General features: G+C 43.3%; 8 protein-coding genes across 11 annotated transcripts; 5 read left to right on the top strand and 3 right to left on the bottom strand.

Annotated features, from left to right (window-relative positions):
- On the bottom strand, positions 1 to 1,683 carry LOC115761671 (serine protease snake). Of its 3 annotated transcripts, none has more exons than XM_030703522.1 (4): positions 1,612 to 1,683; positions 1,178 to 1,555; positions 674 to 923; positions 1 to 618 (listed from the first exon to the last, which is right to left on the bottom strand). In XM_030703522.1, the coding sequence occupies exons 1-4, from the start codon at positions 1,679 to 1,681 to the stop codon at positions 33 to 35; spliced, it is 1,284 nt and encodes a 427-aa protein (XP_030559382.1). In that variant the 5' UTR covers positions 1,682 to 1,683; the 3' UTR covers positions 1 to 32. The 3 variants fall into 3 exon arrangements, with proteins under 3 accessions (XP_030559382.1, XP_030559384.1, XP_030559385.1); XM_030703524.1 differs by having other exon boundaries at positions 1,178 to 1,552; XM_030703525.1 differs by lacking the exon at positions 1,612 to 1,683 and having other exon boundaries at positions 15 to 618; positions 674 to 904; positions 966 to 1,256.
- A 193-nt stretch (positions 1,684 to 1,876) lies between these two features.
- On the top strand, positions 1,877 to 2,257 carry LOC115761676 (small lysine-rich protein 1). Its single transcript, XM_030703530.1, has 2 exons — positions 1,877 to 2,096; positions 2,152 to 2,257. Exons 1-2 carry the CDS (start codon positions 1,896 to 1,898, stop codon positions 2,218 to 2,220), a joined length of 270 nt encoding a protein of 89 aa, XP_030559390.1. The 5' UTR covers positions 1,877 to 1,895; the 3' UTR covers positions 2,221 to 2,257.
- A 79-nt stretch (positions 2,258 to 2,336) lies between these two features.
- On the top strand, positions 2,337 to 5,370 carry LOC115761668 (heat shock 70 kDa protein cognate 2). Its single transcript, XM_030703517.1, has 2 exons — positions 2,337 to 2,954; positions 3,551 to 5,370. The coding sequence occupies exons 1-2, from the start codon at positions 2,781 to 2,783 to the stop codon at positions 5,282 to 5,284; spliced, it is 1,908 nt and encodes a 635-aa protein (XP_030559377.1). The 5' UTR covers positions 2,337 to 2,780; the 3' UTR covers positions 5,285 to 5,370.
- A 33-nt stretch (positions 5,371 to 5,403) lies between these two features.
- On the top strand, positions 5,404 to 7,599 carry LOC115761673. The gene is made up of 5 exons (XM_030703527.1): positions 5,404 to 5,708; positions 5,770 to 5,893; positions 5,945 to 6,295; positions 7,091 to 7,395; positions 7,463 to 7,599. The coding sequence occupies exons 1-5, from the start codon at positions 5,419 to 5,421 to the stop codon at positions 7,518 to 7,520; spliced, it is 1,128 nt and encodes a 375-aa protein (XP_030559387.1). The 5' UTR covers positions 5,404 to 5,418; the 3' UTR covers positions 7,521 to 7,599.
- An 85-nt stretch (positions 7,600 to 7,684) lies between these two features.
- Positions 7,685 to 9,748, top strand: LOC115761672. Its single transcript, XM_030703526.1, has 5 exons — positions 7,685 to 7,868; positions 7,939 to 8,193; positions 8,547 to 8,879; positions 8,939 to 9,267; positions 9,334 to 9,748. Exons 1-5 carry the CDS (start codon positions 7,710 to 7,712, stop codon positions 9,422 to 9,424), a joined length of 1,167 nt encoding a protein of 388 aa, XP_030559386.1. The 5' UTR covers positions 7,685 to 7,709; the 3' UTR covers positions 9,425 to 9,748.
- Positions 9,749 to 9,774: 26 nt separating this feature from the next.
- LOC115761670 (methanethiol oxidase) lies at positions 9,775 to 11,671 on the bottom strand. The gene is made up of 6 exons (XM_030703521.1): positions 11,620 to 11,671; positions 11,359 to 11,522; positions 10,790 to 11,259; positions 10,237 to 10,729; positions 10,056 to 10,181; positions 9,775 to 9,988 (listed from the first exon to the last, which is right to left on the bottom strand). Exons 1-6 carry the CDS (start codon positions 11,630 to 11,632, stop codon positions 9,794 to 9,796), a joined length of 1,461 nt encoding a protein of 486 aa, XP_030559381.1. The 5' UTR covers positions 11,633 to 11,671; the 3' UTR covers positions 9,775 to 9,793.
- A 678-nt stretch (positions 11,672 to 12,349) lies between these two features.
- Positions 12,350 to 13,860, top strand: LOC115761806 (3-oxoacyl-[acyl-carrier-protein] synthase, mitochondrial). Its single transcript, XM_030703751.1, has one exon. It carries the CDS (start codon positions 12,486 to 12,488, stop codon positions 13,785 to 13,787), a length of 1,302 nt encoding a protein of 433 aa, XP_030559611.1. The 5' UTR covers positions 12,350 to 12,485; the 3' UTR covers positions 13,788 to 13,860.
- On the bottom strand, positions 13,859 to 24,074 carry LOC115761802 (metastasis-associated protein MTA3). 2 transcript variants are annotated; one of them, XM_030703745.1, is made up of 13 exons: positions 24,047 to 24,074; positions 21,617 to 21,778; positions 19,270 to 19,377; positions 18,343 to 18,668; positions 17,932 to 18,252; positions 17,668 to 17,856; positions 17,326 to 17,607; positions 17,020 to 17,261; positions 16,715 to 16,965; positions 16,288 to 16,647; positions 16,099 to 16,226; positions 15,921 to 16,036; positions 13,859 to 15,857 (listed from the first exon to the last, which is right to left on the bottom strand). In XM_030703745.1, exons 1-13 carry the CDS (start codon positions 24,072 to 24,074, stop codon positions 15,722 to 15,724), a joined length of 2,649 nt encoding a protein of 882 aa, XP_030559605.1. In that variant the 3' UTR covers positions 13,859 to 15,721. The 2 variants fall into 2 exon arrangements, with proteins under 2 accessions (XP_030559605.1, XP_030559606.1); XM_030703746.1 differs by lacking the exon at positions 19,270 to 19,377 and having other exon boundaries at positions 15,722 to 15,857.
- Between the last annotated feature and the right edge of the window lie 39 nt (positions 24,075 to 24,113).

Raw genomic sequence — 24,113 nt, 5'->3', positions numbered from 1 at the left:
ATATTTCTAATTGAATAGTTTTTATATAGTATCTAATGCTTCTTAAACACAATTCTCTCCACCCAGTCCAGGTAGGAAAACAACTTTGTGTAGACGCCTGGTGCATTAGGCGAGGCACAGAATTTGCCAAATGATGTAATGCCCACGACAAAGGCCACACAATTGTTTTCGGGCAATATGGCATGCAGCGGTCCGCCCGAGTCGCCCTGACATGTGTCTTTGCCGCCCGGCAAATAGCCAGCGCAAAACTGGGAATCAATGATCCCATTTGGCAGGCGTCGTTCCTTGCGATAGATTTGCTTGCAACGCTGTTGCTTTATCATGTCCAAATCTACCTGGCGCAACGTATTGGACTTGGCGCCTAGAAACTCAGTACGTCCCCAGCCAGTGGCCACCACCGACTGAATGTGCAGTTCAGGCATTTGCCACAAGCAGGCTGGACGCACGTGCTCCGACAGTTTGGCGCGTTTGGTCAACTTGAGTAGCGCTATGTCATGGTAGTAGGAAGACGATCGATACTTTGGATGCAGTATTATTATAAGTATTTTAATGTCTTGCTGCCAAGGACTGGTCACATTTAGTTGCTGTGCGCCCAGACGCACCATGTCTGGTGGTTTACTAAAATGAAAAAAAAAACAATGTAAGTCGGGTCTTCTGGGGCCTTGCCACTCACCTACCCGATGTGGCGCAGTGTGCCGCCGTGAGCACATAATTCTCACTGACCAGCGTCCCGCCGCAGCCCCATTTGATGTCACCATCGCTTTGCGTCCAACCCAGTGCAGTCATATGTGGAAAAAGGGCATGCAGTGTGGGCGTGCCACCCACTATCAACGGCACACTGGACACACACTGTTTGCCTGAGAAGCTGCGCCCAGTGTCGCCCAGACGCAGATCCCTGGTGGCGCTGTTGTACTCCTGGCATTCTACAAATTGACAGGCAAACAAAAATGAATTCTTTTTCTTACCAGTGTTGCCAACTGCCCTTCAAAATGTAGCTAAATTCAATTTAAAAATTGTCTAGAAATGGCTAAACTAGATTTCTGAGCGTAAATTAACAAGTAACAGGAATGCTACTACTTGCAAAAAAAATAGCTAAATAATATTAAAAAGGCTCTTAAAGTTACCAAATTCAGCTAGAAAATATCTAAATTGGCAACACTGGCTGTGACCAACTTACTTGTGGCGCTTATGCGCTGTGCCTGAACATGCTTGTCGGCCAATGGGCAACAAATGACCGGCACGTTGTTACGATGCGTGCAAACGTCAATACGTGTGCCGTGCACGCGATATTCGCGTATAACATGAAGGCACTGGTAAGCCAGGATGCAGTAGCCGCTGCGTCCATCAAAGCTGCGCCGGCAAAAGGCGCCCTCTTGTAGCGGTTTTGCCTCTCCAGACTGCAGCTCATCATCGTTGTCAAATTTAAAGGAGCTATCCGACGGTTCAGTTTGCTTTTCTCTCTTAGATGCGGCAGCGTCGGATGCAGCCGCCTCCTGCGGCCAAAGTTCTGGGAACGTATATTTTGTCGTTTGGTAATTGACTATCTCAAAGGCTGCTGAAAACTAAACATTTTAACAGGCATTAAGTATTCCATATATCCACTTCTATTACCACTCAACGCATGTGTTAGCACAAGAAATAACATGAATTCTAGGCTTATAATTGTTGACAAAATTGGCATTTCTGCATTTGTCGTTTCATTTGTTTTGATTCTTGTACATTTGTAAACATGTAAATAACGTAATCCAGCTGGTCAGCAAAAGCGCCATGTGGACAGTGCTGTAAAGCGCGACAAACTCCCAAACGGCACTCCAATCAGGAGCCAGTGTAAAGGGTTGCCATGCAGCTTTTTTATTAAATCGATAGGGCAGCCTCGGTGTTTTTCGAAAATTTCAATGGTCGGCAAAAGTAAAAAGAAACGAAATAGCAAAGACTCTACGTCGAGCAACGCGGGAAGTGGCGAAGGCGATGATAAGAAAAAGAAGGAAGGTGTTGGTGGCACTAAGAAAAAAGGTGGTGTGGGCAAGTCCATTGGCTGTGATATATTTAATGATGCCGCAATGGAGAATGCCTACTATGTGTGCCACAATGTGCAGGTGGGATAACAACAGAAATAAATAATCGACATTTAAATAATTGATGTTTTTGCAGGACGTGCTAAAAACTCGTGGATTTCCTTGGCCGGATGGACAAAAGAAGAAGAAAAAGGGCAAGCGTTGAAAAACACTTTCAAATATAAATATGATTCGAGTATGACTGTAGTGATTTATTAATAAAACTAACAACAATATGTTAAATTCATTCGATTGAGATTTTATACACGCTTTTCATCCACAAATACGTCTCAACTGCAAAATTGAAAAGCGCAAAAATATCCTTACCTGCGTTCCTATTTATACCAGTCTAAACCAAGTCGTCATCATCAATTTAGAACCAAAAACAATTTCTCCAAGCGCAGTCAACGCAACGCCAAACGTCAGCATCAACACTTTCTAGAACAAACGTCAAAATCTCCAAAATACGAAAACATATCAAAATTGTCGGCGTGTGAAAATTACAAATAACAAAAAAAAAAAACACACACACACAAATCACATTTAGACTCGTTTTGTAGAATTGCCAAAAAATCTTTGAAGGCGACTAGCGCAAAGATTGCACCATAAAAATCCGAGAGTCGTGCGGGCACACGATTCAGTTGGGCGGCATCTCTGGCAGTAAGCGGATCATTGTGACGTCATCGTCATCGTTAACGAAGCGCTTGGATCAGTGTTGGACAAAATATGGCAAAAGCACCGGCAATTGGCATCGATCTGGGCACCACCTATTCCTGCGTGGGTGTCTGGCAGAACAATAAAGTGGAAATTATTGCCAATGATCAGGGCAATCGCACAACGCCATCGTATGTGGCCTTTAATGAAACCGAACGCCTTATTGGCGATGCCGCTAAGAATCAGGTGAGTAACCGTTGTTCATGTTGCACTTGACATAATTGGCCAAATATGAGCATAGAGTATGTATATGGACGTGCGTGTGCGTACAGTGAAAGCTTTACTAATGTACAACAGGTCCACAGTCGCAATGTTTTTCATTGCTTTTTCGGAAAAAATAGACTTCCATTCGACGGATGTTTATTTGAGCAGATGCAGACACGAATTTTCTAAAATTGAACTTTGAATTAGCAAAACCCCTTTTTTGAAAATCTAAATTTAAAAAGTTATCAATCATTCAAATTATTTACCATTAACATGAAAAGCCATCCTTAGTTTTTGGTGTTCCTTTGACATATCGGTTAAGGGTCAGTCCCCATCTTTCATGTACTGCTCACGAGTTTTTACTGTATCTATGTATTGACTGTGTCTCTATAAGCAATTTAATTGAAGCACGTACATATCTACATATACGAAAGTTTTTATAAATATGTTTGCATATGTTTATAAATATGTGAAATTCAACAGAATATATGGGGAACATCCCAACAGTTGGCCTCTTAAAAATAGATATTTGGCTGACTAACTGCTTAACCACGCCCATATTCCCCATACGATTTCAGGTGGCGATGAATGCCAAGAATACGGTATTCGATGCGAAGCGTTTAATTGGACGCAAGTTCGATGACCGTAAGATACAGGAGGATCTGAAGCATTGGCCCTTCAAGGTGATCAACGATGGGGGCAAGCCAAAAATTGAGGTCGAGTTCAAAGGTGAACGTAAGCGTTTTGCCCCCGAGGAGGTCAGCTCTATGGTATTGACTAAGATGCGTGAAATCGCCGAGGTTTATCTGGGCGGCAAGGTGAAGGATGCGGTTATCACAGTGCCGGCATATTTCAATGATTCACAGCGTCAGGCCACTAAAGATGCCGGTTCCATAGCCGGTTTGAATGTGCTGCGCATCATCAACGAGCCGACGGCTGCCGCCCTAGCCTATGGCCTGGACAAGAACCTAAAGGGGGAGCGTAATGTGTTGATATTTGATTTGGGCGGCGGCACCTTTGATGTCTCCATACTGACCATCGATGAGGGTTCGCTGTTCGAGGTCAAGGCCACTGCGGGCGATACACATCTGGGCGGCGAGGACTTTGACAATCGGCTTGTCAATCACTTTGTGGAGGAGTTCAAGCGGAAGCACAAAAGCAACATAACCAGCAATGTGCGTGCTCTGCGCCGGCTGCGCACTGCCTGCGAGCGGGCCAAGCGAACGCTCTCCTCCAGCACGGAAGCCTCATTGGAGATTGATGCGCTGCATGAGGGCATTGATTTCTATTCAAAGATATCGCGTGCACGTTTCGAGGAGCTGAACATGGATCTTTTCCGCTCGACCATAGAGCCGGTGGAGCGTGCCTTGAACGATGCCAAAATGGACAAGAAGGCCATACACGATGTGGTCCTGGTGGGTGGCTCCACGCGCATACCGAAGATCCAGCGTCTGCTGCAGGACTTCTTTGGCGGCAAACAGCTTAATTTGTCCATTAATCCCGATGAGGCGGTGGCCTACGGCGCCGCCGTCCAAGCGGCCATACTCACAGGCGTGGGCAGCTCACAGATCCAGGATCTGCTGCTGGTCGATGTGGCGCCGCTATCGCTGGGCATTGAGACGGCCGGTGGTGTGATGACCAAACTGGTGGAGCGCAATGCACGCATTCCCTGCAAGCAGCAGCAGACGTTCACCACGTACAGTGACAACCAGAACGCGGTCACCATTCAGGTGTATGAGGGTGAGCGCGCCATGACCAAGGATAACAATCTGCTGGGCACATTCAATTTGACTGGCATTCCGCCAGCGCCGCGGGGCGTGCCCAAAATCGATGTGACCTTTGACCTGAATGCCGATGGCATTCTGAATGTCAGCGCTAAGGATAACAGCACAGGCAAGTCCGAGAAGATAACCATTACAAATGACAAGGGACGCCTGTCCAAGGCTGAAATTGATCGCATGCTCTCCGAGGCTGAGAAATACAAGGACGAGGACGATCGCCAGCGGGAGCGTGTCGTTGCACGCAACACACTCGAGGGCTACATCTATGGCTGCAAGCAGGCCGTGGATGAGGCGCCCGCCGGCGCTTTGGACGAGGCCGACAAGTCGAAGGTGCGGGACAAGTGCAGCAAAGAGACCGCCTGGCTGGACAGCAATACACTGGCCGAAAAGGAGGAATACGAGCATCACCTGAAGGAATGCCAGCGCGTCTGCAGTCCCATCATGTCCAAGCTACATGGCGGTGGTCAGCCGCCCAAAGGAAAATCAGCCGCCGGCAGCAGCACCGGCCCCACCGTCGAAGAGGTGGACTGAGCGACTGGCCGTCACGAGCAACAATTGTATTGAATATGTATTTGGAATTTATGCAAATGTTACATTAAATAACAGTTCATTATGTACGCAGCCAGGTGGTGGTGGTGGTGTCACCTATATTCAGTCGTGTTTTAATGGTCGCACCGAGCAAGCGGGCTTTCGTGGAGCAGCTCAGCTGGCGCAGCTGCAATGAGCTGCTGCATCCGCACAGCTGTAGGCGTGCCGCCTGGCAGAATCTGTGTCGCTTTGCGTGGTCAAATGCCAAGTATTATTTGCCAGTGGCCATGCTGCAGCTGCTGAAGCAGGCGTTGTGTGGCGTCCCAGGGGAGCAGCTGCTCCGTGCTGCAGTGTGGTACCATGCACAGCTGGTGTTTGGTGGATTGGTCAATGGCTGCCTCATAGCCACATTCATGTGTATTCTGCGGTAGGATGATCATAGTTTTTTCACTTGAACAGCCCCCATCTAATTCCTCTCGTGCGTGCAGCCAGCTGCTGGGCGAGTTCCGGCCGCACACGCTGCTCTTTGTGCCGGCCATGTTGGGTGGCGCTTTTATTGCCCTGGTGCCCGGACGCGTGAAGCAACTGCAGCACACTGCCATCTTTCAAGCTGTGAGTGGGTCATTGGGAGTGAACTCAGAGTGCTTTATCCAATCCTTTCAGTTAATCGAAAGCCTGCTGGTGCAGCGCGCCAATCCTCTGACCAAACTGGTGGCCACATCTCGTTGCCTGCAAACGCTGCTCTTCATGGGTTGCAGCGCTATCATTATGCTGGGCAAGCAGCGCTGCTGGCACAATGGCTTCTGGTTTCTGATGCCCGATTGCCTGCGCCCGGAGACCCTGTTAGACAGCACTCGATATGTTGTTCAGGGCATGCGTAAATATTTGCTCATTGGCCTCGCCCTGGACATCTTCAAGGCAGTGACGGGCTGCGCGAAAACGGGTCACTGGCACTTGAAGCAGTTGCGACTGGAAACTATGACTTGGCTGGGCTGCTACGTGGGCATCTATCGGGTAATACAGCTAAATTTATATTGAGATTTTATAAAAGGGTATATAGGATTTATCAGCAATGCAGTATACAAGAGGTAGAAGGATACGGCACCCCATTAAGAACGAAGTCGTTCTAACCGTGTTTTGTCTGTGTCCTCCGACCGTCCGTCTGTCTGATGACGCAGATGCTTTTAAATCAATATTTCGCTATCAATAAGTATCCATTTTTAGATAAGGATTTTAAAGCATTTCCTGAAGCTTATAACATTTAAAATTAGCAAATTAAGTATAAAGGCACTCGTAAAGTATAGACAGATTCAGAATATTTCACTTCACCCGTTCCCATTCAATTTAAAAAATCAATATACATATTGTTAATTGTTTTCAAAAGAGTAGAAGTAAAGATTACTGGGTATCGCTTAGTCGTTCACCCTACCACTTAAGAGCACTTGTAATTAAAATGATAACCCATTGAAAATCGTAAAAAAGGGTATAATGTTTCGGAGCACATGTATGTAACAGGCAGAAGCAAGCATTTCTCACCCGATAATGTATATGTATTCCTGATCAGCATCGATAGCCGAGTCGACCTATCCATGTCCGTCTGTCATAGACAGAGAGCTAGGGACTAGCAATTTTAAATGTAGGTCCTCCTAGTGACTGCGCATATCGAGTTTATTTCCGATAATCGATAAGTTATCTCCGCTTCCAAGCGATCGATAAAAATCGACATCGAGTTTTGGTTTTCATAAGAGGGTTCAGGGTATTCCCTAGTCGGAAGCTTCCGACTAGAACCTCTTACTTGTCTTTTTTTAGATTACCCTATGCTCTATGCAGAGTCAAGCTGATGTCGGCCAAACACTACAGCAAATCTTGGCCAGCTTTCTGGCTGGCCTCAGCTATGTGTGCTGCCCAAAACTAACCATTCTGAGCTATGCCCTGCTGGAAGCGGGTCGCACGCTGTGGGGCAGGGTCAACAGCCAACGGCGGAGGGCACGTTTCGGCTATAGCGATCTACTGTATCCCCTGGCCCTGGCCTATCTAATACACACATATGCATTCCAACCGAAAAGGGTTAGCGCCTTGACGGGCATCATTATTGACAACACCACGGCCAATTAGTAAGTTCTTTTGAAGACTTTATCCTTTGCTGCCCTTATAGATTCCTTTTCTTTCAAACGGAAACAGTGCCGGCAACATTGGCAAACGACTGGAACAGCTGCAGCTGGCTGGAAGATGTGTCTGATTTTAATTATAACTGTAATTAGCTCGCTTTACATATATCTAAATATATTCATATATATATCAATGCATTTTAACTATGGCATTTGCATATTAACCTTCAATTTGAACCGCAGCGGTGGCTCGTGTAGTGCATTCTATACGCATTCAGGGCCTGCCTGGGAGTCAGTCGCAAAGGTAACGTCACCGCAAAATGGTTTCGCCCAGCAAGTTATGCGGGCATCCAATCAATCGCTTGCATTGTGGACACATTTTGCATAGCCTGCCGGATCAGAGCTGCACGGAGGCCCTGCTCTGGAATCTGTATCGCAATCATGTGTCCAGTGCCAAATATTACTTGCCAGTCTTGTTGGTTTGTCCACGCACAATCTTTCCCAAAGTCTAGAATACCCCATTCAATACTGTCTTATGCTTTGCTACAGTTTCCCTTAATCTTCAATTGGCGCCGGCAAACTAAACGGCGTCTGTGGGCTACAGTGAAGAACTATTTGGAAACGACGCATTTCGTCTCGGTAATAAACGCCTTCACAATCTACTTGCTATGCGTCTTTCGGCGACTAAACGGACGTTACGTTTACCTTTACACACCGTTTATACCCTGCTATCTGGCCTCGCAGGTGACCTGGTGGGCGCCACCCAAAGTGCTGCAGTTCTACGTGACGGGTGTCACGCATTCGGTAAGTGTGGGCTCAACCGTTTCGCATACTCTGTTCACAAAGTGATCAAAGGTATATTCGGCTCGTGCAATGTCCGACCTCGAATCTAGCCCACTAGTGGACGGGCAAATATGTAGAAATCCCACTGCGGGAGAGAGTCTCATCAAATATGCCAAGTAGATTACTCATGGTCCTCCTTGGACCATCAACCATCCACCAACTCATAAAAGGATTATTCTTCAACTGTTTTTGATGAACTCGTTAAATACTGATTTTGTCTAATCGATAATAGATTTGGAGGATACCCTGCTTCAAGGACTTATTGGACATTTTTGTTACTTGTCGGACTTGCTTTGATTATTTCTGTATTCCAGGCTATGGAGGCCGTACTACGTCAGCTGGATGTCAGCCTGGTGCACTCCCGGCCGGCCCAGACTCTGATATTCATGCTGTGCTCGATGGTTGTACTGCGGCAGCAACAGGCACATGGCTATTCTGGTTTCTGGTTCATCAAGCCGGCCCGGGTGCCGCTGGACTACAACGAGTGGTCCTCTGAGCGGCGTCTTAAGCAGGCCCTAATGGAATTACGCACCTATCTTGGCATTGGTTTGGTCTTAGATGTGTTAAATGCCGTACTGCGTATGGAACTTAAGAAGCTCAACTTCAAATCTACCGGTTTTATGCTAGGTTATGTGGCGTTATACAAAGTAGGATTGGCTGTACGTCAAATTTCGCTTATAATAATACGCACTTCTTTTGATTCAAGCTAGTACAATGTGTGCTGGCGGGCAGATTGGAGTTAAGGTACACCAATTTGCTGGCGGCGTTCCTAAGTGGCGGTTCCCTTGGCCTGTTCAATCGCAAACCCCTAAGCTTCATGTGCTTGGCCGTGGTCACTGCAATTCAAGTATTGTGGCAACAGCTGTGTTCAGTGGATGCCAACCACAATAGGCTGCTGGCTGATGTGCAGCGCATACCCTGGGCCAAACTGCTTATTCCACCCAACCTGGCATATTTGTTGCACAGCATGATCTTCCAGCGTCATGTTGTGAATGGTTTGGCCAAATCATTTATTAACAGCACGTGCGATAAAAAGTGAGTTATATTTTTTACACGTTTCTTTTCATATTTACATATTAAACTCAATTACTTCCATTTCAGCGTGCAACGTGTATACTCTTTCTTAAACATGCCTGTGGAAACAATAATGACCACAGTTTATGAATTACCTATCACCTCATTCTTATTTTAGCTGAAAGAAGAACAATAACAATTATCCCGGCTTTTTCTTAAACATACTGAGAAAAAGACGTTACAAAACGAATTTATAAAATTTCCGGCCTGCCAACTCGTTGTTAGAAATTGACTACGCGGCGTTGCCACGTTGTTGACAAACAAATGAAGCTAATTCCAACGGTTGTCCAATTGAAATAGTTTAAGCTTTTATGGGGAAAAATACGAAAGTGATCATCATTATATTCTACATTAATATTTAGTGGCCTTTAGACAAATCCATCACATGCTGACGCTAGACAACTGTACGTGATGAGAATAAAAAGTATTTAATTTGTTGTGCAACTTGGATAATAGAAGTAAATGGTTTGGATTCATTGATAACATATTACGAATCATTGGCTAGCCAAATATCTGAGGTGCAATCTCCACCCGGGTAGCGCATTTCATGTGGAAGGCTGGGTCCATATGGTTCCTTTCCAAAGTCGACAAAGAAATCCTCATTTAGGGCCATGCCACCGTTGACCACATCGATATCAATGAGGCACACATGTCCGCCGGCAGACACCATGCTTGGATAGAACTAGGGCAAACAAAAATAATAAAAATCTCACCAAACTGTTATTTAAAATCCTTGGGTCTGTGTGTACCTGTTTATCCCAAGGTGAATATAGAGAAGAGGATACATATAGGCGTTTACCATCCAGAGAGAGCTGCATCATCTGAGGTCCCCCTTCCAAGCGACGACCCTTAATGTAGCGTGGCGGTGGCCTCTCCTAAATCGAAAATAACATTGTAAGTCATAGCCAATATAATTGTCAGCCAATCTACAGTCAATTCTTTGTCCTCCTTTACGATCACGTTGGGTAGATCGTTGCATATGGCGCCTCCTAGCCAGACTCTAGAGATAAGTTTGGGTTCGTCTGGTTTGGTAATATCATATTGCCTAAGGTCACCATGTCGCCAGCAGTTGACATAAAGGAACCGATCATCCAACGATATTATTATATCTGAAATCATGCCACCCATTTCGGAGGCCGTGCCACTGCCAGTATCCACTAGCTTATTGGGAATATCAATTACTTTTTTCACATCGAACTCATCCGAGTTGCTTCTCTTCTTGAAATAAAACACCTTGGCATTTAGGCCACATCCAACATATCCATCCGGGCGTTTCGGATCGTGCAGGAAACGAACCTCCAATGGTGCAGCACCCTCCAGTCCCAGATCAACAGTTTGATATAGAGTTTGCGTCGACCATTTGTAAAAGTTTAGTCTGAAGCCATACTGCGTCTTGTCATTCAAATCTTCGTCTTTCCAACCACTAAAATATTGCACAATTTAAAATACATGGCGCCGGCCACACAAAACACTAATGACGAACCGTCGAAACTTATTGGGTGCACCCCATTCGGATGATACCATCACATCATAATAGGGCTGATACCAGAAATCATAGCCGCACAGCGCTTTACGATCTCCTTTCGTCCAGGTGCCAACGTAATTGAAATCGGAATCAAATAGAATAAAGTCGCCCTTTGCATAGCCCTGAGCATCGCCCATTACCGATATCATTATATTGCCATTGGCCAAGCAGTGGGTCGTATGGGGTGCGGTTACATTCTGGCTCTTCAATACGTCTCCGTCGATAATCTTGATTATTTCGGGCTTGCGTGGATCCGTTGCCACGTCGAGTACGTAAATGAAATCGGAATTCAATGATGGCAATATCAACCTATTTCTCTTCGGCACACTTTTTGCATCCTTGTCCACATAGTAGCAGCTGGAGCAGGCATTCCAGCCCGAATGGTGCAACTCGTTGCCCTTTCGGTTCGAAAAGGTGCGATGCACAATCTATAAATAAACAAAATGTGTTAAAAACAAACATGAAAGGCAAAAGTTGATTCCATTCATGGACTGTTTAATTTCTATCAATAACGATGATTTGAATACCTGACAATATGTGGGACTATCAGGGTCCACATCGATTGTGGACAGATAATCGCCATGCGGCTCATCCAAGTTGGGTTGAATTGTCACCGTATAAAGAAGCTTCTCCCGGGGTCCACTTCTCATGGCGTCCATCGGTGTCGCGTAACCGGGTCCATGGCAACAAGCTTAGCAATTATCCATATCAGTAGCGTTCATTATTACGTGGATTAATAGTTATCAGTAGAATAACAAATACGCCCAAATGCCTGACTTGAGCCTTACCTTTTTCCGACATTTTAGATTATTTTTCGCACGTTGTTCGTTGATCAAAGAACAGCAGAGCACTGGAACAGACGCGAATGAGTATTTGCCTAAATATATGTATATATTTGCAATCGGCCGGTTTTGAGCGAGCGCTTTCTACATACATATGTACATGTATGTGAATTCGTTCTCATCATGCTCTCTTAAAGATTCTCCTAGAGTCAATTACGTGTATAAATCAAGTGTAAGCTCATATGATTGCAGTGTTTTCATCAAACTTATCAGACACGCGCCTTACCCAAGAGAAATAACTTTGTTTACTTCTTATTAAAACAGAATATATATACATACACATACAAAAAGTGTGTATATAATAAATTCTCAAACATCATGATGATAGAACTGATGTTCGGCTCGTGTGATAACAAATAAATAAGTAAATTTGTATTTTTATTTTGTTTTTGTTATCAGTATATGTTTGATATAAGTATTGTGAATTATGGTTTTAATGTAATTTAACATCAACTTTTTTTTGTTTAACTCGGTTTTTTTTGTAATCTGTCTTAGGACAATCAACTAATTGCTTTTTTTTGAAAATAAAATAAAAAATCAAATAAAAGACGAAAAATTAAAAATTTTAAGTGAAAATTATGTTTTTAATACTTTTAATATTAGTTATTTAATAGTTATTCACATTTATTTAATTCGTGTTTTCGTGTAATCAGGGGCAGTCATGGCCAAAATAGCACGAGGTTCAATATAAGCACGATTCTTGCTCATCTTTAACATACGGCAACTGATGACAGTCTGGCAACTCCTCGTTGGACATCAGCTGTTCGCTGTTATTGTTCACGCACGCTTGTTGTTTAGTTCGCCGTTACAACATGCGTTTGTTATCACAAATACGCAACGCATCAACGCAGGCCGCGCGCCGACGCGTAGTTATTACAGGTAGCGGCGCCGTCACACCACTGGGCAATAATGTGGGCGAGTCGTGGCAACGTTTGCTGGCGGGAGATTCGGCTATTGCCAGACTGGGTGCGGACTTCAAAGGGCTGCCTTGTCAGGTGGCGGCACAAATACCGAGGGAACGCCTCCAGATAGACAAGCATCTGAGCAAGAGTGATATAAAGCTTATGAGTCCTGCAACACAATTAGCAATTATTGCAGCGGATGAGGCGCTGGCCGCAGCAAAGCTGAAGCCCAGCGAGTTGAGCGGCGAGCAGCGGGAACGTTTTGGCGTGTGCGTGGGCATGGGCATGTTCGATCTGGCGGAGGTCTATGGCGCTTTTCAGCAGCTGCAGCGTGGTTACAATCGTGTTAGTCCCTACTTTATTCCGCGCCTGCTGCCCAACATGGCCTGTGGACACGTTAGCATGCGTCATGGCTTGCAGGGACCCAACCATTCCGTCTCAACAGCGTGCGCAACCGGCGCCCATGCCATCGGGGATGCTCTGCGTTTTATACGCCACGGCGATGCTGACATAATGCTAGCCGGCAGTGGGGAGGCGTGTATAGACCCCCTATCAATTGCCGGGTTTTGTAGGTTACGCGCCCTCAGCACTGCGTTCAATGATAACCCGGCTGTGGCCTCGCGACCTTTTGATAAGGCGCGTGACGGATTTGTGATGGGTGAGGGCGCCGCAGTGCTGCTTCTTGAAGAGCTGGAGCATGCGCGTGCCCGTGGAGCACCCATATTGGCTGAGCTACTGGGCTATGGTCTGTCCGGGGATGCGCATCACATTACCTCGCCGAGCGAGGATGGTACTGGTGCCACGCTGGCCATGAAACGCGCCATTGCCGATGCTGGCATCGCGCCCCAGGATATTAGCTATGTCAATGCGCATGCCACATCAACGCCCACCGGCGATCGCATCGAGGCACATGCCATTGGGCGCGTATTTGGCGACCATATAGCCAAGGTGTTTGTGTCCTCCACCAAAGGCGCACATGGTCATCTGCTTGGTTCGTCGGGCAATCTGGAAGCGCTCTTTGTAGTGCACGCCTGCGCTGAAAACCAATTGCCGCCCTCGATAAACATTGATCAATTGGATGTGGATGTGAATGTCGTGACAAAGGCGTGCAAATGGTCAGAGGATCACTCACGGCGCATTGCGCTCAAGAATTCCTTTGGATTTGGTGGCACCAACGCCTCGCTCTGCATTGCCAGTTACACTGGGGAGTAATATTTCAATTTTACAAACATTGTTAAGCACTAATTGTTGCATGTGAATAAATAGTTTTTCTTTTTGAACAGTTTTTTTTAGGAAAAATTTTAAAACTTTATTTGGAAAACTTTTCGGTTTCGTGTCCCCATCCCAATCCGCCAAAAACCGTGCTGGTTTCTAGCGTTCTGCTCTGTAAAAATGTATATGCGTACTGTATTGTGTAATGCGCAGAGTTCGTACTATTGTATATATCTGCGTACATAATATGTTTTATACATATATATACAAATACATATATATTTATATTTATATATATATATATAGGTATGTGTATATGATGCATATAGCTCTGTTTGATTTGCTTCTGTTGCTTCGGTTTTTAAACTATGTGCCGCATGCTTTTTAGTTCTAATCAAATATTTGTTGTTCTGGTCGTTTTTTCTGACATTTGCTGCTATTGTTCGTTTTTTTGTTTTACTTAAATTGTTTAATTTAAAGAATTTTTATTTTACAAAATTACTTAAACTGTAAAGTTAAAAATACATAGATTGGCTTACAATTAGAATTTCTTTATAATCAATATATTTATAAATGTGGTTGCTCATTTTTTCATTTTTTTTTTTCGTTTTTTTTAATGCTGATCTACTTTAGATTTTACTTGTCATTTGCCAAATTGTTTGTTATGGTATCATTTATACTCAATACATTTATAAATGTATATAATGTTGTTTTGATTTATTTTTTATGTATTTATAGGCGTAAATAATATGCTATATTTGTGTTCGTGTTGTGTGTTGTCTATTAATTATCGCTTTGAAAGTGTTCATTTTCAATTTGTATATAAATTATGAAAATAAATTGTATTCGAAGTTATAAAATTTATCCCAATTACTGTACAATTTGTTGGTAGTTTTTCGCTTTAAGTTACAGCATATAATTAATTTTTTAAATAATCTTGCACGTCACATTTATTAACAAGGTTAGTTTCCAATTTTTGTTTCCATACTTAAAGCATTAAATCAATTTTCAAATATCTTTCGTCTATTATTTGCATATTCAAATTTTGAATGAAAAATATTTCAAAATTACAGAGGCCTTTGAATTTCAAATTTACGTATCTGGTTTTTAGCTAGTATGCAACAAACATTTGCTCAACAAAATTTAAAAAAAAAAAGTAAAGGAAAGATTTTCTTCGGAACCTGAAGGCGCATGGTAGCAAATACAATAGTTTAGACAAATTAAAATAAATGACATACATTGTGTACACACCATGCACATGTACAAATGTATGCTTATGAAAATTAGACAATGCAATAAAAATAATAATAATTAAGAATTATTAAAAAATGCCTTACATAACATAAACTAATATAGAAACAATGAACTTATTATTCCTTGAGTTTCTCATACATGTCCAAAAAAGCAGTGAAGTTAATTTTTGTGTACGGTATACTGAGATTTAAATAAAAATTGTAAAAATTATGTAAATTATGAATAAATATTTGATTTGTTTCGCGTTGTGTTTCCTATTGCTTTAGATCTTAACACTTATTATCTTACTATTTCTTTTGTTTTGTTTTGTTTTTAAAAAGACATCTATTTAAGCGCTAGTAAAGTGGTTTTTCTTGTTGCTGTCAGTTGTTGGTTTTCTGTTAGTGAAATGGTTTCCAACTTCATATGTATAGTGGATGCTGCAACAGTTGCCTACACTAGATGTATGTATATGTATGCGGGTCTGTATGTATTTTCTTTGTATGCATGCAGGGGATGTATGTATGTATGTACATGGCAAGCCACTAAAAGACAGAATCTGGGTCACACTAGTTTAGCAATGCATCCATTGTATATGGAAATGGCGGATGCTGCTGTTGCTGTTCGAATCTGTTGGCTGAATATGACAGCAACTTTGTCGCTGTTTTTGCTGCTGATGCTGTTGTATCTGCCGTAGACGGTCAGTCCAGTATAACGATTTGTGATTCAATAGGTTTGCTGCTCGGCTCGGGGGCCATTGACTTGATAGGCAGTGAGCGCCATGGTTTGCGCGCCGCACGACGCAGATCCACAGCTGAGAGTATTTTTCGTGTTTTTCTATGGACAAGAAAGTAGAGATTAGATATTGCTATTGTGCAACAACGATCGAATTGCGCTCACTTGTGTACATCTGTCGCTCTAAAGTAAACATCGTCCGGTGCATCCATCCAACTTATGACCTGCTTGCGTCCATTGCCGCCACGTGCCATTTGCGCAATCTTTTGCTTGCCATTAAGCTGCAAACAAATCAAATATAATAATAATTCGATTTTTACAATCGCATTTATGTTAGACCTACTTGATGTCTGGAGAGTGGCTGACCCGCTGCCGCCATCATCGCGGCAAACTGCTCCGGACTGGGGCAATGCGAGGGCATGGGATCCTTATTAGGGCGTTTGGCAGGCGGTCCACTGGGCACAATAGTCACTGTAGGTGCCAAAGCGTAAAATTATTAATGGATGACAGAATGAAATAACCTTTGACTTACCTTCGGTGCCATTGAGTTGCTGTTCCTCGTGCGCACGCTTGCGTATCGTAGACGTTGCTTGCGCTGGAATTATGGTTAGTTCTTTGTCAGCCGCAACTGGGACGGCGACCACATCGGGCGTTTTATTGGGCACACGCTCGTAGAGTAAACTGCCATCTGGCGCTTTGGGCGGCTTGGGGAATGAGACAACAATGGGCTGTGGCATTTTATCTTTGGGCGTTAGCACCAGCCATTCATGTGGACCGCTGCCAGGTGCGCCCAAACGATTGGCAATTTTTGTGACGCTGCCACGTTCCTTAGGCTTGAGCAAAAGCATCTTTTTGATATCCGCCTGCGATTTTCCGCTAATACGATTCGTAACTACAATTACAAAAGTAACACAAAACAATAATGTAATCTATATATAGAAGAGTATAATCCAAATTACATTCTTGCTTGACCAACAGCGCGTTGATTGCGTATGCACTCTGCCGCGCCGCTTTCTTGGGTTTCACAATGTTTCGACAAACAATGCGTGCCACACGCGTCATGGGATTCGTGTGCAAATAGAAGGCAGTGCGCGTCTTCATTATGGGCCGCGGCGAACCCGAACTGATGGCAATGCCATGCGCTTGCGCGTAATGCCGGGCCAGGTGGGTTTTCAGCTTGAACTCTTTCCCGCAGTTGACAATGGAACACCTAAAATTTATTTTATTAATGGTGTAATCTTTGAAATTGATTAGATACTCGTACCTGTGCAATTGACGATTGCTAAGATCACTAACTTTCTCGTCTTCGTTAAGATCGACTATTGTTGTGGCGCCTGTGGCAGCTAACGCTGCAGCTGGAGTCGCTGCAATGGCAGCCTTTTTCTTAGCCTCACCATCGTTAGCATCGCCCTTATGTGCCGATTTCATACTGCCGTACTTTCGCCAATAGTCCCAACAACTCTGACACAGGCGACATGGTAGATGACCATTACTAAACGAATTCCACTATAGAAAAAAGGGTTTGGATTAGAAATTAATGTTAGCACATTGTCACTTTGTTCTGTCTTACGTGTGATGATTTAGTTGTCCCGCACGATTCGCAAGGTTTGCCATTGTTGGATAAGTCGGCTCCGCCATTGGTGGTGCCATTATAGATGCCACCAGGACCGCCGCTGCCCGCCTTCACGCTGGCACCGTTGCCTTTGCCATTGTTATTATATTGCGGAATATAGACTTGTTTGAGCTTGAGTTCCGCCTCGACGGCCTTTACACGCTTCTGCTGCACATACCGATCGGTGGTCTTCCACATATAGTAGTATTCAATGATCTGCTTAAGCGTTTTCCAAGGAAGCTGTTTAAAGATAAAGATTGTTAGATAGTTTTAAATAGATCTTCGGTTCAGTTTGCTTACAAAATCTTGTCGTATGTCATTGAAGTCTTTGCCATATTTATCTAGCGCTTCCTCAAAGAGATTAGCTTCCGATGCGCTCCAATCTTCGATTTCGTCGCGACAGAGTACTGGCCCAGTGGAAGGAACTAGCGAGGACATGGCCTCATCAATTGAATATTCGTGTTTGTGCAGAATGTTCATGGCGTGAAACTAAAGCAGATGGAAAAACATATGAAATAAGAAGGATTAGCAACTCGACTAGGTTATTTTCATTCAGTTGCTTACCAGCGTTATGTCTCGGCTGGCGGCCGCTGCGGACATGTGCAATGAGGGCTGCTTTACTGAACTGCTGCAGTCGAGGGCGCGGGCAAAGGTGCCAATGGAACGCGACACGACAAGAAACTGATCGATTTTGCGATCGGTCAAACTATGCTCCGGCGTCCATACCAACGACTCCAGCTCCTCCAGTTTACGTTCATCTGTGGCGGTATCTTTTAGCTTGGCGGGTATATCACACTGATAGCGACTGCCGACACGTATTTCGCCCTTGTCGGCAAGCAACGTTTTTTGATTCGGATCGAAGACCAGACAGTAAAAGAATGTGTCCTGTGTCAGGCAAAAACAGCAATTAATTAAATAATTAATAACATCATTTAAATTAGTAATCATTTTAATTCCTAAGATACTACAACTTACATCTTTATTGAGATAGCTTTGCAGTGACTCCGTTTCGTTGAGGAGCGTCACGGAGCACTTCCCTCGGATTTGTGTGGCGGGTATCGACTCAACTTGTCGTGATAGAAACAGTTCCCGATGCTTGATCTGGTATCGCTGTTTGGTGGTTAGCGCTTCGCTCTTCTCTCCATCGCCACCAGCAGCAGTAACAGCAGCGCCGCTCGCAGCGCTGTTGTTGTTGTTATTGTTATTATTATTATTGTTGGTATTGTTATTGGTGCTGGAATTGCCGGTGGTGGCGCCGGCGGACGCTTGCGTCGGACTGGTGCGTTCCTCTTCGAGTGCAGCTGCAAGCAAACGTAATTAAATCTTTATAAGCACAAGCACTCAAAGTATCTATGAACGAGCATTAAAAAAATATGTTTTAGAACCAATTACAACCATTGCATTATCAATTTGGTGTTCGTATCTATACTACATAACATAAAAGTACTAACCTTAACAGAAAACTTTTCTATACGATATACAGTGAATGCCCTGCTGACGAACAAGTCAAGTTAATTGGACATAATGTGTTTGTTTAATTTTTGACAATAATAATTGTATTAAAATTGTTATTTCTCCAAATATATTTAAAACGGATCTCTGGGTCCACTAAGCAGAGTGTTCACTGTATATAATGATCACAAATTTATCAATAGTGTTTACAGAATTTAAAGATACGAATTTACGTGTCTTACAATAGTTACAACGTTGTCTAGGTCAGTACCAAGTTGACTCTACCATAATAGATAAATCAAGATGTGAAAAAGATTACAATACATAAACAAAAGATTGATTAATGAAAAATCTGGTAAAAGAAAAATTTGCATTCCCAAAAGAAGATAAACTACATTGTATTTGTTTTTTTTTTTGTTTTATAGAAGTAACTGCTTTGCCATTTTGTACCTATTGAGGGATCGAGCACAGCTTGCGCCGCCTGCTCCTCGCCCACCGGAGTTCTAAGCCAGGTTTTCTTCAGTTTTGTTGCCAGCGGTGAGTCCTCGGCGGTTGCCACTGCATCATCATCAAGTTGTGTGGGAGGAATTTTTGGGAAATGTTGATTTTACAAATATACATATGCATATAATATATACAATGCTTATGACGAATGGTAACAAGCGGAACTTAATTTAAATTTACTTTACTAATAACTGCAAATAAGTTGTCAGCGCGTTAAAAGTGAGGTTAAGTACGAAAAGTAATTTTACTAAAAGATGTCGCGTTTGGCCAAACAGAAAGCCCAACAAAATACAAAACTTTTTGAATTTATTTTTAATACCCCGCCACACAAGCCAGGAAGGGATGGTAACGGGTGGGCGAGGCGACCTCGCCAGTTGGGCGGTAATGTGGTGGTGGTGGCTGCTGCTTCTGCTTCTTGAAGAGTGCGAGCTGCGCCCAATCCAAGCAACCAACCACCCCGCTTCCCCCCCAAAGGACTGTGGGTGCATTCGTGAATTTACAAAAGCGTAGGTGAATAACGAAAGAAGAAGCAGTAGCAAGACAATCAGGGGGGTGAGTGCGCAACTGTTCGGTAGCCATAGATAGGGCACAGTCGCACAGTCTGGCAAGTGCGCACGGGCGGGGGTTGCCAGATGGAGGCGTTTGCGTTTTGTTTGCTGACGATGTCTGCCTCTGCTTCTCTCGCTGTTTCGGGTATATTGGTTTTTTTTTTTTGTTTCAATACTCTTGCAAAGGGTATTCTAATTTTCTTGCGTAATATGTAACACATAAAAGAATCATCTATAGCTATATCAGTCCACCAGTGGAAAATTACATTTTTGTATGAAAAACGTTTTTGAACATATCTTGACTTAACTTAGTTGTTATGTGTTTTACTTATCTTATCAACATCGGATTAATATATTATATAGAAATAATCGATCAGACAAAGAATTCCTGCACATCTCTGTCAGCTAATATGCATTTATTATATGTCCGCAAGGGTATTTCAATTTCGACATAACCAAAGCCAACTGTTTTTTTTTTTATTTTTGTGTTTTGCTTGAAACGCTGTCGTGGCCAGTTTTCAGCTTTTTGATTGTTTCTTTTTTTTTTTTCTTCTTTTTTTTTTGGTTTCTTGACACGGCCGAAAGTCTATTTGCGTTGTTTAGTTGGTTGTTTTAGTAACTGTGCTAATTTTTAATGAGTGATTATCAGCTAGGCAGCGAAAGCAGCTTCGAAAAAGGAGCCTCAGCAAACAGTCATTGAAGGGGACGTTCACGAAGGGGGTATACTGTTAATGGGCATTGTCGACGCAATGTTGAGAGGGTGTGGGGCAGGTGGGGAGGGGTTGGAAAAACGCATTTTCGTTGGGTCACGTATCGAATTTGTGTGTGCCTCAACCAACCCCACCGATTGGGGGCTTTGTGTGTGTGTGGGTGAGTGTGTGTGTGTGAGGGGGTATGTGTATGTGTACGTATACTTTTTGGTAGGAAGATACAGCGAATGGTTCTGTCCATGTAGATGGCTGCTAGTTGTTGGGGTACCCTGGGTGTGTGTATGTATACATAAATGCAAAGCGCGGCTCCTTCCGAAGCTCCTGCAGTGCCAGGACTCATGAAAATTTTCGTGCACACACAAACACACACACACATACATACAGAGAGGCACAGAGGTAGACAGCAAGTCTACCTACCGCTGCTGCTACTGCCTAGTATTGCCACATTGAGGCAACCAAAAACGGCAACAACATCGAAGTACAGTGCAGCTCTACACACATTATGTTTATGTGCTTATGTTGTTCTTGTTGTTGCTACGGATGCTCGGATTCCGTTTACTCTTTGCTTTAGCTGTATGCTTTACAGTTGTTGTCATTGCGGTTCTTGTTGCTCTTGATGTTGGCTTTTATTGTTGTTGTTGTTGTTGTTGGCGCTGCTGATGCTGCTGCTAAGTGGGTGTGTATTAGTGTGAGTGTGTCAGTGTTGGGTGGGCTCCGCTTTGACACATTGCACACACTGGGCATATGCTGGTGTTAGTGAAAAGGGGGTTGCGCTGAGGTGTGGGCGGAGTAGCTTCGGTTTTGGTTGCGGCGCATGGTGTATTTCGCTCATCCTAAGGCGCCACCGCCTGAGCTTTGGTTCTTGTGGTGAAAAATATGCTTAGGATCTGTAGGGGCTTTTTGACTTATTAGAAGAGCGCGACGGCGCCTCGTCGCAACATAACCTCACTTCGCTGACCAACAACTTATATATACATACACACGAACATATACATTTATATGTTTGAATGTATGTGCCTGAATTGGCGTACTTACGTTGATGCTTATCGGCCAGCTGTACAAGCGGGTTGGGCAGATCACGACGTCGGTAGAAACACATGACCTTCGCTTCCACATTGCCGGTCTGGTTTTTATTCAGCTCCTCGATGCGGCGTATCAGGAAGGGACTATTCGGCGTTGTCTCAACGTAGACGTAGTCTGCAAAATTAAACGTTGGATTATTCAATTTCAGTAACAGTTCAAAAATGAAATACGCAGATGTGGTAGAATAATTATAGCCCAAACTGACCGCAAATCATTCATTATGAAAGCTGAACTGTAGCCCAAGCATCCAATAGAGCCAGGTAAAACGCATTCAAAACACACACAAATATCATACACACAAACAAACACACATACACACAATTCCGTGTGTGTAAATGTATGCAGACGGCAGAAACTAGAGATGAGTAAAATTTGGGTTACCTTTGACTATACGACCAAATCAACGGCAAAGCCACAGTAAATAGTTAAACAAAAAATAAATGTTATTTACTTTGCATAAAACCTAAAATTAATAGCGATATCATATATTCGTGTATTTTAGCGTGTTAAAAAGGAAATAAATAAAATGTTCAAGGCAATTGCCTATAGTCGTACACACATACATATGGGCAAATCAAAAAGAATAAATATAAAACGGCTTTAATCATTCTATTATTAGTTTCTATTTATATACATATATCTTGCTTCGAATAGATCTAAATAAATCCAAATTTGAGTAAGAGTACGTATACTTTAATTTAGCGATAATTACAATCACAAATTCTAGTAAGCCACTGTTTACCTATTTTTGTCAACCTATAAATTGAATATGAGTATTAAATGTCGTTAACGTGTCGATAATCTAGCAGTTTACCATCTTGTACTTAAAATTTACAGTATTGCTAGCTGCTAGTGGACACGCCGTTTAATTACGGCCACAGTACAGTGAAAAAGTATGCGCATTGCTCAATTAAATACAAATGTGGGCATCCATCCATCCATTCAACGAACGCAACGAACATGGGCTGAGGCAAGGGGCTGAACACACACACACACACACAAGCTCACATGTACAGAGCGCGCCAGCAGCGACGGTGCGGAACCTGTCGCAGAAACCGTTGCTTGGGTTTTGACCACGGCAACAGCAGCAGAAGCAACGAAAGCCGATAGAAGAGAGAAAATGACACAAAAGAAAAAGGAAAAAAAAAGAGCAGCGATCAAGCGGTAACATTCAGCAGGCATAATATAAAAGGAAAATGTATCTTTTGCATTTGGCTGATGTAAAAAAGAGATGAAAAAGAAAGTGTCGCCATAGCCTGCGACGACATTGCGGCTGCTGTGTGTGTGTGTATGTGAGCGTGGCTATTAAAAGTGACTAACAAAAAGCGCTGATGGAGACAAATTCTGAGGCAATGCGTGCATTGAGAGACCAAACCAACACACCAACATCAAGAAAATGCCGAAATTTTTTTAATTTATGCATGCGTCAAGTTGTTCTTTTCCTTTTTGTATTTTGATTATTTTAATTATCCGTTCGCATTTTCGCATCTACGGTTCATTTGCATTTGAATCGGACAAGCAGAAGAACAACGCCGTACAATGGGGCAGGTGAAGACAACAATAACGTCATCGGTTAAACAGAGTCAGCGAGCGAGCAAGCGAGCTAGCAAAACGAGTGCGTAAAATTTGTTGAAAAAGGGAAAACTCACTCGAAGCGTGAGATGCTGCGCCAAAAATATTGCAAACTCATTAGCATAAGAAAACACAGCCAACCAATAGCAACAACAAAGACACGAAAAAATCACGAAATATACTTTCAATTGAACAAATACACGCAAGCACAATCACACATACACACACACACACACACAAGCACAATCACACATACGCACGCAAACACATACGATGATCGGCAGGCGGATTTGTCAATGCAATTTCATTTCATCAGTATCCCCAACCCAACAGCACTAGTTCTCATACATACACACACACACACGCACACAGATATCAGTGCTAATGCTTATCGGGGCAACAGAAACATGTACTAAAAACACTTGCTGCAGCTGCGACAATTCGGCTGTCATACACATAACCCCTCTACGCGGCCGGTTACTCGATGTTCCATTGCCGCTTTGCTGGTGTTGAAAAATCGTCTACGTTGTTAAAACTCGCGTCGGCAAATCGACACAATTTAAAAGCGCATATGAGCGCATTTCACATCATCATCATCATCATCATTGATAACAGCATTGAGCGTATGGGGGGTGAATATTTGGTAAGATTTGATAATTAAATGCACTTTCATTATTTCCTTAATTTGGAGTCCCACACACACACAAACACACATGCATATACGCATATAAAACGACCAGGCGAAACAGTGAGACGGCGCCGATAACGAAAGATGATAGAAAAGCGAGTATGGAAAAAAAATTTTCTCACCTCCGACTCGATACATATTTGTGGCCATTTTCACAAAACTTTCGCACCAAATTTCACATGTAAAATA

Source organism: Drosophila novamexicana, unplaced genomic scaffold (genome assembly GCF_003285875.2).
Source record: "Drosophila novamexicana strain 15010-1031.04,08,12 unplaced genomic scaffold, DnovRS2.1 tig00000485-arrow-pilon, whole genome shotgun sequence".
Lineage (NCBI taxonomy): Eukaryota > Metazoa > Arthropoda > Insecta > Diptera > Drosophilidae > Drosophila > Drosophila novamexicana.
The sequence above is the reverse complement of the archived record's forward strand: the minus strand, read 5'-3'. Positions and strand labels throughout refer to the sequence as shown.

Coding starts and splice junctions, on each gene's coding strand:
- LOC115761671 (XM_030703522.1), bottom strand. CDS start 1,681: ATGCCAATTTTGTCAACAATTATAAGCCTAGAATTCATGTTATTTCTT. Junction 924..1,177: donor ACAGCGCATAAGCGCCACAA/GTAAGTTGGTCA, acceptor GTCAATTTGTAG/AATGCCAGGAGTACAACAGC. Junction 619..673: donor CACTGCGCCACATCGGGTAG/GTGAGTGGCAAG, acceptor TTTTCATTTTAG/TAAACCACCAGACATGGTGC.
- LOC115761676 (XM_030703530.1), top strand. CDS start 1,896: ATGGTCGGCAAAAGTAAAAAGAAACGAAATAGCAAAGACTCTACGTCG. Junction 2,097..2,151: donor ATGTGTGCCACAATGTGCAG/GTGGGATAACAA, acceptor ATGTTTTTGCAG/GACGTGCTAAAAACTCGTGG.
- LOC115761668 (XM_030703517.1), top strand. CDS start 2,781: ATGGCAAAAGCACCGGCAATTGGCATCGATCTGGGCACCACCTATTCC. Junction 2,955..3,550: donor GCGATGCCGCTAAGAATCAG/GTGAGTAACCGT, acceptor ATACGATTTCAG/GTGGCGATGAATGCCAAGAA.
- LOC115761673 (XM_030703527.1), top strand. CDS start 5,419: ATGGTCGCACCGAGCAAGCGGGCTTTCGTGGAGCAGCTCAGCTGGCGC. Junction 5,709..5,769: donor ACATTCATGTGTATTCTGCG/GTAGGATGATCA, acceptor TCGTGCGTGCAG/CCAGCTGCTGGGCGAGTTCC. Junction 7,396..7,462: donor GACAACACCACGGCCAATTA/GTAAGTTCTTTT, acceptor AAACGGAAACAG/TGCCGGCAACATTGGCAAAC.
- LOC115761672 (XM_030703526.1), top strand. CDS start 7,710: ATGGTTTCGCCCAGCAAGTTATGCGGGCATCCAATCAATCGCTTGCAT. Junction 7,869..7,938: donor ATTACTTGCCAGTCTTGTTG/GTTTGTCCACGC, acceptor GCTTTGCTACAG/TTTCCCTTAATCTTCAATTG. Junction 8,880..8,938: donor GTTATGTGGCGTTATACAAA/GTAGGATTGGCT, acceptor TTTTGATTCAAG/CTAGTACAATGTGTGCTGGC.
- LOC115761670 (XM_030703521.1), bottom strand. Junction 10,182..10,236: donor AGGAGGACAAAGAATTGACT/GTAGATTGGCTG, acceptor TTTTCGATTTAG/GAGAGGCCACCGCCACGCTA. Junction 9,989..10,055: donor ATTCACCTTGGGATAAACAG/GTACACACAGAC, acceptor TGTTTGCCCTAG/TTCTATCCAAGCATGGTGTC.
- LOC115761806 (XM_030703751.1), top strand. CDS start 12,486: ATGCGTTTGTTATCACAAATACGCAACGCATCAACGCAGGCCGCGCGC.
- LOC115761802 (XM_030703745.1), bottom strand. CDS start 24,074: ATGGCCACAAATATGTATCGAGTCGGAG. Junction 21,779..24,046: donor AAATATGTATCGAGTCGGAG/GTGAGAAAATTT, acceptor TTAATTTTGCAG/ACTACGTCTACGTTGAGACA. Junction 17,608..17,667: donor ATGACATACGACAAGATTTT/GTAAGCAAACTG, acceptor ATCTTTAAACAG/CTTCCTTGGAAAACGCTTAA.